This window comes from Ranitomeya imitator, chromosome 1 (genome assembly GCF_032444005.1).
Source record: "Ranitomeya imitator isolate aRanImi1 chromosome 1, aRanImi1.pri, whole genome shotgun sequence".
Taxonomy (NCBI): Eukaryota; Metazoa; Chordata; class Amphibia; order Anura; family Dendrobatidae; genus Ranitomeya; species Ranitomeya imitator.
The window spans coordinates 280,680,265-280,696,849 of NC_091282.1; the positions used below are offsets into that span (position 1 = coordinate 280,680,265).

The 16,585-nt window shown below is 43.4% G+C and overlaps 1 protein-coding gene across 4 annotated transcripts in view; it reads left to right on the forward strand.

The window, feature by feature from the left end:
- LOC138669019 (E1A-binding protein p400-like) overlaps positions 1-16,585 on the forward strand; it is a 343,483-nt gene that overhangs the window by 276,264 nt on the left and 50,634 nt on the right. For all 4 annotated transcript variants that reach the window (XM_069756066.1, XM_069756069.1, XM_069756068.1 and 1 more), the window contains 4 exons: positions 4,859-4,937; positions 5,020-5,232; positions 5,485-5,530; positions 6,359-6,477. In XM_069756066.1, coding sequence (XP_069612167.1) covers positions 4,859-4,937; positions 5,020-5,232; positions 5,485-5,530; positions 6,359-6,477 — 457 coding nt within the window. The remainder of the gene's footprint in view (positions 1-4,858; positions 4,938-5,019; positions 5,233-5,484; positions 5,531-6,358; positions 6,478-16,585) is intronic.

Below are 16,585 nucleotides of genomic sequence, written 5' to 3' on the forward strand. Positions count from 1 at the left end.
AGGCGTGTTTCGGAGTTGGCGGCACTTTCCTGCCGACCTCCGTTTCTGATTTTTCACACGGACAAGGCAGTTTTGAGGACTTCTCTTTCTTTTCTGCCCAAGGTCGTATCCTCCTTTCACCTCAACGAGGAGATTATACTGCCTTCGTTCTGTCCGTCTCCAGTCCATCGCATTGAGAAAGCTCTGCACACTCTCGACATGGTGAGGGCCCTTCAATGGTATGTGTCACCGACGGCTCCCTTCTGCAAGTCGGATGTCCTATTCCTACTTCCAGAGGGACCAAGGAAGGGTTCTCCCGCCTCCAAGGCTACTCTAGCCAAGTAGATTCGATCGGCTATTCAGGAATCCTATCGTGTCAAGGGTGTTCCTATCCCAGCAGGGATTAAGGCCCATTCTACTCGGTTGGTGGGCGCCTCTTGGGCCATTTGGCACCAGGTGTCAGCACAACAGCTTTGCAAAGCTGCGACATGGTCCAGCTTACATACTTTTACAAAGCATTACCATATTCATTCTCTATCTTCTGCTGACGCCGCCCTTGGCAGGCGCATTCTGCAATCAGCGGTACCTTAGCTGTAAGCCAGCGGTACATGGGGTATTAGCAGATATGTTGCTCCCCACCCAGGGACTGCTTTAGGACGTCTGTCCTCTAATGAGGCGTAGGAGAAAAGGAGATTTTTGTGTACTCACCGTAAAATCTTTTTCTCCGAGCCAATCATTGGGGGACACAGCACCCACCCTGTTAGCCTATTGGCTTGTTGTTACTTCTTTGGTTTTGACATAGTTTTATTGTCTTTCGTTTAATACTCTACTGCTTTACTACGGAACTGGTTGAATCCTGGCCAGTGAAGGGGTGTATACTGCAGAGGAGGAGTTAATCTTTCTGTGTTAACTTAGTGTCCTCCTAGTGGCAGGCAGCATACAACCCATGGTCCTTTGTCCCCCAATGATTGGCTCGGAGAAAAAATCTCCTTTTTCCATTTTCCCATTAGGGTTAGGGCTACAGTTGGGGATAGGGTTAGGGCTAGGGTTGGGGCTAGGGTTGCGGTTGGGGCTTCAGTTAGGGTTGGGGCTAAAGTTAGGGTTGGGGCTAAAGTTAGGGTTTGGATTACATTTACGGTTGGGATTAGGGTTTGGGGTGTGTCAGGGTTAGGGGTGTGATTAGGGTTATGGTTGGGATTAGGATTAGGGGTGTGTTTGGGATAGGGTTTCAGTTAGAATTAGGGGTTCCCACTGTTTAGGCACATCAGGGCTCTCCAAATGCGACATGGCGTCCGATCTCAATTCCAGCCAATTCTGCGTTGAAAAAGTAAAACAGTGCTCCTTCCCTTCCGAGCTCTCCCGTGTGCCATAACAGGGGTTTACCCCAACATATGGGGTATCCGCATACTCAGGACAAATTGGACAACAACTATTGGGGTCCAATTTCTCTTGTTACCCTTGGGAAAATAAAAATTTGGGGGGCTAAAAAAAACATTTTTGTGGGAAAAAAAATTAATTTTTATTTTCACGACTCTGCGTTATAAACTGTAGTGAAACACTTGGGGGTTCAAAGTTCTCACAACACATCTAGATAAGTTCATTGTGGGGTCTAGTTTCCAATATGGGGTCACGTCTGTGGGATTTATCCTGTTTAGGTGCATCAGGGGCTCTGCAAATGCAACGTGATGCCTGCAGACCAATCCATCTAAGTCTGCATTCCAAATGGCGCTCCTTCCATTCCCTGCCATGCGCCCAAACGTTGGTTCCCCCCCACATATGGGGTATAAGCGTACTCAGGACAAATTGGACAACAAGTTTTAGGGTCCAGTTTCTCCTTTTACCCTTGGAAAAATGCAAAACCGGGGGCTAAAAAAAAATGATTTTTTTATTTTCACGGCTCTGCATTATAAAACTGTAGTGAAACACTTGGGGGTTCAAAGTTCTCACAACACATCTAGATAAGTTCCTTGGGGGGTCTAGTTTCCAAAATGTTGTCACTTGTCGGGGGTTTCTACTGCTTAGGTGCATCAAGGGCTCTGCAAATGCAACGTGACGCCTGCAGACCAATCCATCTAAAGCTACTTTCACACTAGCGTCGTTTGGCCTCCGTCGCAATGCGTAGTTTTGCAGAAAAAACGCATCCTGCAAAGTTGTCTGCAGGATGCATTTTTTCTCCATAGGCTTATATTTGCGATGCATTGCCACACGTCGCAACCGTTGTGCGACGGTTGCGTTGGACCGTCGGCACCAAAAAACGTTGCTTGTAACGTTTTTTGGTGCGTCGTGTCCGCCATTTCCAAACGCGCATGCGCTGCTGGAACTCCGCCCCCTCCTCTCCGCAACTCACAATGGGGCAGCGGATGCATTGTAATAATGTATCCGCTGCCACCGTTGTGCAGCGTTGAGACAGGATACGTCGGCCCGACGCACTGTGATGGGCAGATGCTAGTGTGAAAGTAGCCTAAGTCTGCATTCCAAATGGCGCTCCTTCCCTTCCGAGCTCTGCCATGCACCCAAACGGTGGTTCCCCTCCACATATGGGGTATCAGCGTACTCAGGACAAATTGGACAACAACATTTGGGATCCAATTTCTCCTGTTACCCTTAGAAAAATACAATACAGGGGGCTAAAAAATAATTTTTGTGGAAAAAAAATGATTTTTTATTTTCACGGCTCTGCGTTCTAAACTCTGGTGAAACACTTGGGGGTTCAAAGCTGTCAAAACACATCTAGATAAGTTCCTTAGCGGGTCTACTTTCCAAAATGGTGTCACTTGTGGGGGGTTTCAATGTTTAGGCACATCAGGGGCTCTCCCAACGTGACATGGTGTCCCATCTGAATTCCAGTCAATTTTGCATTGAAAAGTCAAATGGCGCTCCTTCCCTTCCGAGCTCTGCCATGCGCCAAAACAGTGGTTTACCCCCACATATGGGGTATCGGCGTACTCAGAACAAATGGCACAACAACTTTTGGGGTCCAATTTCTTCTCTTACCCTTGGGAAAATAAAAAATTGGGGGCGAAATGATCATATTTGTGAAAAAAATTTTTTTTTTTTTTTACGGCTCTGCATTATAAACTTCTGTGAAGCACTTGGTGGGTTAAAGTGCTCACCACACATCTAGATAAGTTCCTTAGAGGGGCTACATTACAAAATGGTCTCACTTGTGGGAGGTTTCAATGTTTAGGCACATCAGGAGCTCTCCAAAAGCAACATGGCGTCCCATCTCAATTCCAGTCAATTTTGCATTGAAAAGTCAAATGGCGCTCCTTCCCTTCCGAGCTCTACCATGCACCCAAACAGTCGTTTACTCCCACATATGGGGTATCAGCGTTCTCAGAACAAATTGTACAACAACTTTTTGGGTCCATTTTCTCCTGTTACCCTTGGTAAACAAATTGGAGCTGAAGTAAATTTTTTGTGAAAAAAAGTTAAATGTTCATTTTTTTTAAACATTCCAAAAATTCCTGTAAAACACCTAAACGGTTAATAAACCTCTTAAATGTGGTTTTGAGCACCTTGAGGTGTGCAGTTTTTAGAATGGTGTCACACTTGGTTATTTTCTATCATATAGACCCTTCAAAATGACTTCAAATGTGATGTGGTCCCTAAAAAAATATTGGTGTTGTAAAAATGAGAAATTGCTGGTTAACTTTTTACTCTTATAACTCCCTAACAAAAAAAAATGTTGGTTCCAAAATTGTGCTGATGTAAAGTAGACATGTGGGAAATATTACTTATTAATTATTTTGTATGACATATCTCTGTGATTTAAGGGCATAAAAATTCAAAGTTGGAAAATTGCAAAATTTTCAAAATTTTCGCCAAATTTCCGTTTTTTTCACAAATAAACACACGTTATATGGAAGAAATTTTACCACTTTCATGAAGTACTATATGTCACGAGAAAACACTGTCAGAATCTCCAAGATCCGTTGAAGCGTTCCAGAGTTGTAACCTCATAAAGGGACAGTGGTCAGAATTGTAAAAATTGGCCTGGTCATTAACGTGGGGGCTTAAGGGGTTAAGGGCATAAAAATTCAAAGTTTAAAAATTGCAATATGTTAAAAAAAACAACTTTATTTTCTATATTTTGACAAATAAATGCATATATTGACGAAAATTTACCACTAGCATGAAGTAAAATGTGTCAGAAGAAAAATATCCGAATCACGGGGTATGTTGACGTGTTCCAGAGTTATTACCTCAAAGTGACACGTCCGCTTTTAAAAATGAGGCTTGTTGATTAACGAGGTTGTCCACTGCTAGGACAACCCCTTCTTGATTTAAATGTTTTTCCCTGATAACATAAGAGGTTATGCTCCCCTCCTGTGCTGGCACCGATCCAGCGGTGTCTACACTCGCGGTCATAGGGCTATTGCGCGGTATTTGTGACACGTGACCCCTGGACCCAGTCAGCGCTGGCATCCTTGTCCCCGCCTTTTGTCGAATTGAACATGAAGAGGAAGTCCAGGTTGCGCCTGATCTGACTTCCTCTTCTGATCTGACTTCCTCTTCATGTTCAGTTTGACAGAAAGGGACAATACGCCAGCTGTGATTTGCGTTTCTGGCTCCCGTATCACAACAACCGCAAGGGAGCCCCATGTAGAGCCAGTGCTGACATCGTAGGAATGGCACGGGAGGGGAGTATAAGCTTTTTTTATTTTATCTGGGCCAAACGTGAGGTATAAGAAGTTGTCCCAGTAGTGGACAATTGCTTTAATGTTCAAAGCGGCTCGGTCTTTAAGGGGTTAAAAATACTGCCATTTTTGTCTCTTCAAGTGTTGGATCCTACTAGGTAATCCTATGTTCAAGCAACTCACTTTTTTGGTTATGCTCATGAATTATTCAAATATAATATATATGTATTTTTTTTTAGTGGCATCAACTATGACAAGCCATTGCAACCAATACAGGTGGCATCACTCCGTGCAGATCGTATAGCCAAAGAAAAGAAGGTACATTCCTTAACCTTTCCTAACTGCTTGGTATTTCCATGGATGTATGTCAAACTACTTAAAACATTTTCCTTGCTTAAAGGCTTTGGAACAGGTTCGCGCACAACAGCAATCTGGCCCGTTACAACAGCAGCCGCAGCAAAATGGACAAGTAATCCAACCAGCAGCTGCACAACCTGGACAAGTCCAATCACCAGCTCCTGCCGTGACTCAGGCACAAGTCGTCATTCAGCAGCAACCTGTAGCTAAAGGCCCTAGCACAGGCACCACTTCAATAACCACTCCGGCTCTCCTTGTAAGGAACATTGCATTGATAACATGACGCCATGTATGAACTTTGATGCTACGTCATAAATTATTACTAGCAGAAATTTAACAGGAGTTGTTAGAGTATTTGTCACCAATCGTGTTGTCTAGTAAAACATGTTACAACAATTCGAGAAACATGATAGATTTCTGCAAAGTTTATAAATAAAGTTTCAACTGGAGGTTACCATTTCAAGTTTTATTTCCTCAGTTTGTAATTAGTTTGCTTTTTGTTTGACAGACTGGTACCATAAAGGCTGCTGTACCTGGAACAAGCATTGCTACCGGTGAGGATAAACCGAATTGTTTTGAATTTTGAAAAAACACACTTTGGTATAGTTGAAAGTTTGTACTTTAGTGCACTTCATGGTCGGACCTGAGTCCAGCCACACAGCAGTGGCAAACCACATAAGTACATGCTATGCTGGTTAGTTGGAAACCTGAACATACTTGCAACTTATCATTTGTATAAATTGACTCCTGCTGGGTGAAGGTTCTTTGCTGGTTAGTTCATGTGATCAGACCAGCAGTCAGGCTAAGACTTGGGTTCCTAATAGAGGCACTTAACTGGTTAACGACTTAGGACTTTTCTAATGGGTCATTAATAGTGTTGATTAAATAGCTTCGGATAAGCGCTTATCCGAATAGCTGCAGCAGGAACCCGGATACCTGGAGCGCTCCGGATAATCAGCTGTTCGGTGCCACAGCTGTATGTGTCGCGGCTGTGTGACAGTCACAACATATGCATGGAGAGCTCAACTAACAGGCATGTGTTGTGACTGTCACACAGCCGCGACACATGCAGCTGCGGTGCCGAACAGCTGATTATCGGGAGTGCTCCAGGTTACCAAGGCAGCGCTACAGCTGGGCGGATAAGCACTTATCTGAAGCTATTCGATCAACCTTAGTCATTAAGCAAAGTATAAAGCTGACTCTATCTGCATCTGCCTGTAACTACAGCATTAGGAGCGATCTCTGTAGTTTAGCCACTTAAATCGCGCTGTCATTTTAAATGCTTTCAAATGTATTGGTAGTAATAAATGCTCTGAAAATGTAGGATGCTTTATAAAGGCCAGATAATGTGGCTCAAATTAATGATTTTCTTTTATATGCAGGAACGGTTACAGCAAATGTGCTTGTAAACACGGTGTCAGGAGTTGCAGGTGTCTCTCCTGCTACCTTCCAGCCCATTAACAAGCGATTGGTATCCCCAGTGGTAACTGGTACAATTTCCGTAAGTGTGTTGTTTTTTTTTTTTTGTAATGATGTTGTAAAGTAAAATGTTAACATTGTCTTTCTTTTCCTTCTCATGCCTGATGATTCTCAATCTATAGACGGAAATTACTTAGAATAGACAACTCCACTTCAATACTTGTATTTTAAAACAGTATTTATACATGGTGGGCCATGTATATGGATACACCTAAATAAAATGAGAATGGTTGGTGATATCAACTGTTTGTGGCACATTAGTATATGGGAGGGGAAAAATTTCAAGATGGGTGGTGACCATGGCAGCCATTTTGAAGTCAGCCATTTTGGATCTAACTTTATTTTTTCCAATGGGAAGAGGGTCATGTGACACATCAAACTTATTGAGAATTTCACAAGAAAAACAATGGTGCGCTTGGTTTTAACATAACGTTAGTCTTTCATGAGTTATTTACAAGTTTCTCTTTGTTTACAGCCATTGACATGTCGCAGGGGTTAACACGTGAGGAATGGATAGAAATTGCATTGATGTCTGGTGAACGCAGTACCCCGGTCATTGCAGCAGATTTCAATGCAATACACCATACGCAAGAAAACTGTCACCATTCCCATGTTATTTAGGTGTATCCATATACAGTGCCTTGCGAAAGTATTCGGCTCCCTGGAACTTTTCAACCTTTTCCCACATATCATGCTTCAAACATAAAGATACCAAATGTAAACTTTTGGTGAAGAATCAACAAGGGGAACACAATTGTGAAGTTCAATGAAATTTATTGGTTATTTTAAATTATTGTGGAAATTCAAAAACTGAAAAGTGGGGCGTGCAATATTATTCGGCCCCTTTAACTTAATACTTTGTTGTGCCACCTTTTGCTGCGATTACAGCTGCTAGTTGTTTGGGGTATGTCTCTATCAGTTTTGTACATCGAGAGACTGAAATTCTTGCCCATTCTTCCTTGGCAAACAGCTCGAGCTCAGTGAGGTTTGATGGAGATTGTTTGTGAACAGCAGTTTTCAGCTCTTTCCACAGATTCTCGATTGGATTGAGGTCTGGACTTTGACTTGGCCATTCTAATTCCTGGATACGTTTATATGTGAACCATTCCATTGTAGATTTTGCTTTATGTTTGGGATCATTGTCTTGTTGGAAGACCAATCTCCGTCCCAGTCTCAGGTCTTTTGCAGACTCCAACAGGTTTTCTTCAAGAATGGTCCTGTATTTGGCTCCATCCATATTCCCATCAATTTTAATCATCTTCCCTGTCCCTGCTGAAGAAAAGCAGGCCCAAACCATGATGCTGCCACCACCATGTTTAACAGTGGGGATGGTGTGTTCAGGGTGATGAGCTGCGTTGCCTTTACGCCATACATATCGTTTGGCATTGTTGCCGAAAAGTTCAATTTTGGTTTCATCTGACCAGAGCACCTTCTTCCACATGTTTGGTGTGTTTCCCAGATGGCTTGTTGCAAACTTTAAACGACACTCTTTATGGATATCTTTGAGAAATGGCTTTCTTCTTGCCACTCCATAAAGGCCAGATTTGTGCAGTGTATGACTGATTGTTGTCCTATGGACAGACTGTCCCACCTCAGCTGTAGATCTCTGCAGTTCATCCAGAGTGATCATGGGCCTCTTGGCTGCATCCTCTGATCAGTCTTCTCCTTGTTTGAGATGAAAGTTTAGAGGGACAGCCGGGTCTTGGTATATTTGCGGTGGTATGATACAACTTCCGTTTCAATATGATCGCTTGCACACTGTTCCTTGGGATGTTTAACCCCTCTGTGACCTTAGACGTACTATCCCGTCGAGGTGCCCTGGGCTTATCTGACCCTGGACGGGATAGTACGTCATAGCCGATCGGCCGCGCTCACGGGGGGAGCGCGGCCGATCGCGGCCGGGTGTCAGCTGCTTATCGCAGCTGACATCCGGCACTATGTGCCAGGAGCGGTCACGGACCGCCCCCGGCACATTAACCCCTGGCACACCGCGATCAAAGATGATCGCGATGTGCCGGCGGTGCAGGGAAGCACCGCGCAGGGAGGGGGCTCCCTGCGGGCTTCCCTGAGCCCCCCGCAGCAACGCGATGTGATCGCGTTGCTGCGAGGGTCTCCTCACCTCCCTCCCTGCTCGAGCCCCGGATCCAAGATGGCCGCGGATCCGGGTCCTGCAGGGAGGGAGGTGGCTTCACAGAGCCTGCTTAGAGCAGGCACTGTGAAGGCTGCAGCGCTGCATGTCAGATCAGTGATCTGACAGAGTGCTGTGCAAACTGTCAGATCACTGATCTGTGATGTCCCCCCCTGGGACAAAGTAAAAAAGTAAAAAAAAAATTTTTCCAAATGTGTAAAAAAAATTAAAAAAAATATTCCAAAATAATGAAAAAAAAAAAAAAATATTATTCCCATAAATACATTTCTTCATCTAAATTAAAAAAAAAAAACCAATAAAAGTACACATATTTAGCATCGCCGCGTCCGTAACGACCCGACCTATAAAATTGTCCCACTAGTTAACCCCTTCAGTAAACACCGTAAGAAAAAAAAAAAAAAAAACGAGGCAAAAAACAACGCTTTATTATCATACCGCCGAACATAAAGTGGAATAACACGCGATCAAAAGGACAGATATAAATAACCATGATACCGCTGAAAGCGTCATATTGTCCCGCAAAAAAAGAGCCGCCATACAGCATCATCAGCAAAAAAATAAAAAAGTTATAGTCCTGAGAATAAAGCGATGCAAAAATAATTATTTTTTCTGTAAAATAGTTTTTATCGTATAAAAGCACCAAACCATAAAAAAATGATATAAATGAGGTATCGCTGTAATCGTACTGACCCGAAGAATAAAACTGATTTATCAATTTTACCAAACGCGGAACGGTATAAACGCCTCCCCCAATAGAAATTCATGAATAGCTGGCTTTTGGTCATTCTTCCTCACAAAAATCGGAATAAAAAGCGATAAAAAAATGTCACGTGCCCAAAAATGTTTTCAATAAAAACGTCAACTCGTCCCGCAAAAAACAAGACCTCACATGACTCTGTGGACCAAAATATGGAAAAATTATAGCTCTCAAAATGTGGTATTGCAAAAAATATTTTTTGCAATAAAAAGGGTCTTTCAGTGTGTGACGGCTGCCAATCATAAAAATCCGCTAAAAAACTCGCTATAAAAGTAAATCAAACCCCCCTTCATCACCCCCTTAGTTAGGGAAAAATAAAAAAAAATGTATTTATTTCCATTTTCCCATTAGGGCTAGGGTTAGGGCTAGGATTAGGGTTAGGGCTAGGGTTAGGGCTAGGGTTAGGGCTAGGGCTAGGGTTAGGGCTAGGGTTAGGGTTAGGGCTAGGGTTAGGGCTAGGGTTAGGGCTAGGGCTAGGGTTAGGGCTAGGGTTAGGGCTAGGGTTAGGGTTGGGGCTACAGTTAGGGTTGGGGCTAAAGTTAGGGTTGGGGTTTAGATTACATTTACAGTTGGGAATAGGGTTGGGATTAGGGTTAGGGGTGTGTCAGGGTTAGAGGTGTGGTTAGGGTTACCGTTGGAATTAGGGTTAGGGGTGTGTTTAGATTAGGGTTTCAGTTATAATTGGGGGTTTCCACTGTTTCGGCACATCAGGGGCTCTCCAAACACGACATGGCGTCCGATCTCAATTCCAGCCAATTCTGCGTTGAAAAAGTAAAACAGTGCTCCTTCCCTTCCGAGCTCTCCTGTGTGCCCAAACAGGGGTTTACCCCAACATATGGGGTATCAGCGTACTCAGGACAAATTGGACAACAACTTTTGTGGACCAATTTCTCCTGTTACCCTTGGGAAAATACAAAACTGGGGGCTAAAAAATAATTTTTGTGGGAAAACAAAAAGATTTTTTATTTTCACGGCTCTGCGTTATAAACTGTAGTGAAACACTTGGGGGTTCAAAGTTCTCACAACACATCTAGATAAGTTCATTGAGGGGTCTAGTTTCCAATATGGGGTCACTTGTGGGGGGTTTCTACTGTTTAGGTACATTAGAGGCTCTGCAAACGCAATGTGACGCCTGCAGACCAATCCATCTAAGTCTGCATTCCAAATGATGCTCCTTCCCTTCCGAGCCCTCCCATGCGCCCAAACGGTGGTTCCCCCCCACATATCGGGTATCAGCGTACTCAGGACAAATTGGACAACAACATTTAGGGTCCAATTTCTCCTGCTAACCTTGGAAAAATACAAAACTGGGGGCTAAAATATAATTTTTGTGGAAAAAAAAATATTTTTTATTTGCATGGCTCTGCGTTATAAACTGTAGTGAAATACTTGGGGGTTCAAAGCTCTCACAACACATCAAGATGAGTTCCTTAGGGGGTCTACTTTCCAAAATGGTGTCACTTGTGGGGGGTTTCTACTGTTTAGGTACATTAGGGGCTCTGCAAACGCAATGTGACGCCTGCAGACCATTCCATCTAAGTCTGCATTCCAAATGGCGCTCCTTCCCTTCCGAACCCTCCCATGCGCCCAAACGGTGGTTCCCCCCCACATATGGGGTATCAGCGTACTCAGGACAAATTGGACAACAACTTTTGGGGTCCAATTTCTCCTGTTACCCTAGGGAAAATACAAAACTGGGGGCTAAAAAATAATTTTTGTGGGAAAAAAATTTTGTTTTATTTTTATGGCTCTGCATTATAAACTTCTGTGAAGCCCTTGGTGGGTCAAAGTGCTCACCACACATCCAGATAAGTTCCTTAGGGGGTCTACTTTCCAAAATGGTGTCACTTGTGGGGGGTTTCAATGTTTAGGCACATCAGTGGCTCTCCAAACGCAACATGGCGTCCCATCTCAATTCCTGTCAATTTTGCATTGAAAAGTCAAACGGCGCTCCTTCCCTTCCGAGCTCTCCCATGCGCCCAAACAGTGGTTTACTGCCACATATGGGGTATCAGCGTACTCGGGACAAATTGGACAACAACTTTTGAGGTCCAATTTCTTCTCTTACCCTTGGAAAAATAAAAAATTGGGGGCAAAAATATAATTTTTGTGAAAAAATATGATTTTTTATTTTTACGGTTCTGCATTATAAACTTCTGTGAAGCACTTGGTGGGTCAAAGTGCTCACCACACCTCTAGATAAGTTCCTTAGGGGGTCTACTTTCCAAAATGGTGTCACTTGTGGGGGGTTTCAATGTTTAGGCACATCAGTGGCTCTCCAAACGCAACATGGCGTCCCATCTCAATTTCTGTCAATTTTGCATTGAAAAGTCAAACTGCGCTCCTTCCCTTCCGAGCTCTCCCATGCGCCCAAACAGTGGTTTACTGCCACATATGGGGTATCAGCGTACTCAGGACAAATTGTACAACAACTTTTGAGGTCCAATTTCTTCTCTTACCCTTGGAAAAATAAAAAATTGGGGGCAAAAATATAATTTTTGTGAAAAAATATGATTTTTTATTTTTACGGTTCTGCATTATAAACTTCTGTGAAGCACTTGGTGGGTCAAAGTGCTCACCACACATCCAGATAAGTTCCTTAGGGGGTCTACTTTCCAAAATGGTGTCACTTGTGGGGGGTTTCAATGTTTAGGCACATCAGTGGCTCTCCAAACGCAACATGGCGTCCCATCTCAATTCCTGTCAATTTTGCATTGAAAAATCAAATAGCGCTCCTTCCCTTCCGAGCTCTCCCATGCGCCCAAACAGTGGTTTACTGCCACATATGGGGTATCAGCGTACTCAGGACAAATTGGACAACAACTTTTTGGGTCCAATTTCTCCTGTTACCCTTGGTAAAATAAAACAAATTGGAGCTGAAGTAAATTTTTGGTGAAAAAAAGTTAAATGTTCATTTTTATTTAAACATTCCAAAAATTCCTATTAAACACCTGAAGGGTTAATAAACTTCTTGAATGTGGTTTTGAGCACCTTGAGGGGTGCAGTTTTTAGAATGGTGTCACACTTGGGCATTTTCTATCATATAGACCCCTCAAAATGACTTCAAATGAGACGTGGTCCCTAAAAAAAAATGGTGTTGTAAAAATGAGAAATTGCTGGTCAACTTTTAACCCTTATAACTCCCTAACAAAAAAAAAAATTGGTTCCAAAATTATGCTGATGTAAAGGATACATGTGGGAAATGTTACTTATTAAGTATTTTGTGTGACATATCTCTGTGATTTAATTGCATAAAAATTCAAAGTTTGAAAATTGCGAAATTTTCAAAATTTTCGCCAAATTTCCGTTTTTTTCACAAATAAACGCAGGTACTATCAAAGAAATTTTACCACTATCATGAAGTACAATATGTCACGAGAAAACAATGTCAGAATCACCAGGATCCGTTGAAGCGTTTCGGAGTTATAACCTCATAAAGGGACAGTGGTCAGAATTGTAAAAATTGGCCTGGTCATTAACATGCAAACCACCCTTGGGGGTAAAGGGGTTAAAGTTTTGGAAATCATTTTGTATCCAAATCCAGCTTTAAACATCTACACAACAGTATCACCGACCTGCCTTGATCTTCATGATGCTCTGTGCTTCAAACAGAACCCTGAGACTATCACATAGCAGGTGCATTTATACGGAGACTTGATTACACACCGGTGGATTATATTTATCATTAGGCATTTAGGACAACATTGGATCATTCAGAGATCCACAATGAACTTCTGGAGTGAGTTTGCTGCACTGAAAGTAAAGGGGCCGAATAATATTGCACGCCCCACTTTTCAGTTTTTGAATTTCCACAAAAATGTAAAATAACCAATAAATTTCGTACAACTTCACAATTGTGGTCCACTTGTTGTTGATTCTTCACCAAAAATTTACATTTGGTATCTTTGTTTGAAGCATGATATGTGGGAAAAGGTTGAAAAGTTCTAGGGGGCCGAATACTTTCGCAAGGCACTGTAAATGGGCCACCCAAAAAAGTTTGTCTCATCACTGAGCATAATGTTCTGTGTAAACTGAGGGTCCTGTTCCAATTTTTGTATTGCCCATTCTGCAAATTCAGCACGCTGATCTGGCATCAGTCAAACATCCCTTCGGCGGATATTGGCTGCTCACAAATGGCACCATTACAAAATCCAGTTGCTGCAGCATCTCAACGAGGATGACCCAGATCGGCACGCTGAATTTGCATAATGGGAAAAACAAAAATATGTATGCATATATATATGTATGTGTGTATATAATAAATAAATGTGTGTGTGTGTGTATATATATGTGTATATATATATATATATATATATATATATATATATATATATATATATATATATATATATATATATATATATATATATATATATATATATATATATATATACATACATATCTACATATCTACATATCTATAATATAACGCTGGGAGCGTCACTCTGTCCGAAGCCTTTATAGACTGCGCAAGCGCCGGCGCAGTCTGGACCCCACAGAGTGACGCAGCCCAGGAGATCGCAGTATGCGTAAGCACTGAACGCACACCACGATCTCCAACGGAGAAGCAGGGACGTGCCAGGAGGGTGAGTATGCTATATTCACCTGTCCCGTTCCAGTGCTGCGTGCCACTCCGTCTTTCGTGTCCTCTGCCTGTGACGTTCAGTTCAGAGGTCGCAATGATGCACTTAATGCGCGCCGCCCTCTGACTGAACAGTCACAGCCAGAGGACCCGGAAGACTGAGCGGCACGCAGCACTGGATCAGGGCCAAGTGAATATAGCAAGTGTCGGGGGCCTGAGCTAGCGGCGACTCCGGCACCTGACCCCCACAGCGCGCCAGTGTCCTGCTCAGGCCCCCCAGCACTCGGTGCCCAGCGATGATAGGTATGTTATTTTTATATATATATATATATATATATATATATATACATATATATACTAGATGGCAGCCCGATTCTAAAGAATCGGGAGTCTAGAATCCATATATACTTGAAATTCGGCAGGAGCTTGAAGAGCAACGTCACTGGGCCCGCCTCCACGCAGTACAAACTTGCTGTGAGGTAAAAATTCAAAAATCACACCAAAATGGCGGGCGGAGTGTGTCACAGTACGGCACGTTTCTGATTGGTCGCTCGCAGCAGGCGGCAACCAATCAGACACTGGACACTGTTGACGTCACTTATCTCCGGACATTAGCTCCGGACAAAGCCACGGAAGTTGGCACAAATTGCAGGAAGTCGTATTCTAGGCAATTATATATAAGATATATATATATATATATATATCGCAGCAGCATACGGGCATACAATACAATGGAGCATCTTATGGGGGCCATCAACATTTATGGAGCAGTATACGGGGCATATACTATGGAGCATCTTATGGGGGCCATAAACCTTTATGGAGCAGCATACGGGGATTATACTATGGAGCATCTTATGGGGGACATCAACCATAATGCAGCAGCATATGAGGCATATACTAAGGAGCATCTTATGGGGGACATCAACCATAATGCAGCAGCATATGAGGCATATACTATGGAGCATCTTATGGGGGCCATCAACCATAATGGAGCAGCATATGAGGCATATACTATGGAGCATCTTATGGGGGCCATCAACTATAATGCAGCAGCATATGAGGCATATACTATGGAGCATCTTATGGGGGCCATCAACCATAATGTAGCAGCATATGAGGCATATACTATGGAGCATCTTATGGGGGCCATCAACCATAATGCAGCAGCATATGAGGCATATACTATGGAGCATCTTATAGAGGCCATCAACCTTTATGGAGCAGCGTATGGGGCATATGGATGGGAGCAGCAAATTACAGAACGGTGGTGCAGGATGGGAGCAGTACATTACATAACTGTGGCGCAGGATGGGAGCAGCACATGACAGAATAGGGCAGCACATGACAGAACGGGGGTGCAGGATGGCAGCAGCACATGACCGAACGGGGGTGCAGGATGGAAGCAGCACATGACAGAACGGGACGCAGGATGGGAGCAGCACATGACAGGATGGGGGCAGCAAATGACAGAATGGAGGCGCAGGATGGGTGCAGCACATGTCAGAATGGGGGCGCAGGATGGGAGCATCACATGACAGAATGGGGGCGCAGGATGGGTGCAGCAAATGACAGAATGGAGGCGCAGGATGGGTGCAGCACATGTCAGAATGGGGGCGCAGGATGGGAGCAGCACATGACAGAATGGGGCCGCAGGATGGTAGCAGCACATGACAGAACTGGGGCGTAGGATGGGAGCAGTACATGACAGAATGGTGGCTCAAGATGGGAGCAGCGCATGACAGCATGGGGGCACAGGATGGGAGCAGCACATGACAATGGGGGGGTAGGATGGGAGCAGCATGTGACAGAATGAGGGCTCCGGAAGAGAGTAGCACATGACAGGATGGGGGCGCATGATGATAGCAGCACATGACAGGATTGGGGTGGAGTATGGGAGCACCACATGACAGGATTGGGGTACAGGATGGGAGCACGTGACAGAATGGAGACCATATACCAATATAAATGCTCGCCACCCGGGGATAGAACGGGTTCAGTAGCTTGTGTATATATATATATATATATATATATATATATATATATATATATACAGTTAGGGCCAGAAATATTTGGACAGTGACACAATTTTCGCGAGTTGGGCTCTGCATGCCACCACATTGGATTTGAAATGAAACCTCTACAACAGAATTCAAGTGCAGATTGTAACGTTTAATTTGAAGGGTTGAACAAAAATATCTGATAGAAAATGTAGGAATTGTACACATTTCTTTACAAACACTCCACATTTTAGGAGGTCAAAAGTAATTGGACAAATAAACATAACCCAAACAAAATATTTTTATTTTCAATATTTTGTTGCAAATCCTTTGGAGGCAATCACTGCCTTAAGTCTGGAACCCATGGACATCACCAAACGCTGGGTTTCCTCCTTCTTAATGCTTTGCCAGGCCTTTACAGCCGCAGCCTTCAGGTCATGCTTGTTTGTGGGTCTTTCCGTCTTAAGTCTGGATTTGAGCAAGTGAAATGCATGCTCAATTGGGTTTAGATCTGGAGATTGACTTGGCCATTGCAGAATGTTCCACTTTTTGGCACCCATGAACTCCTGGGTAGCTTTGGCTGTATGCTTGGGGTCATTGTCCATCTGTACTATGAAGCGCCGTCCAATCAACTTTGCAGCA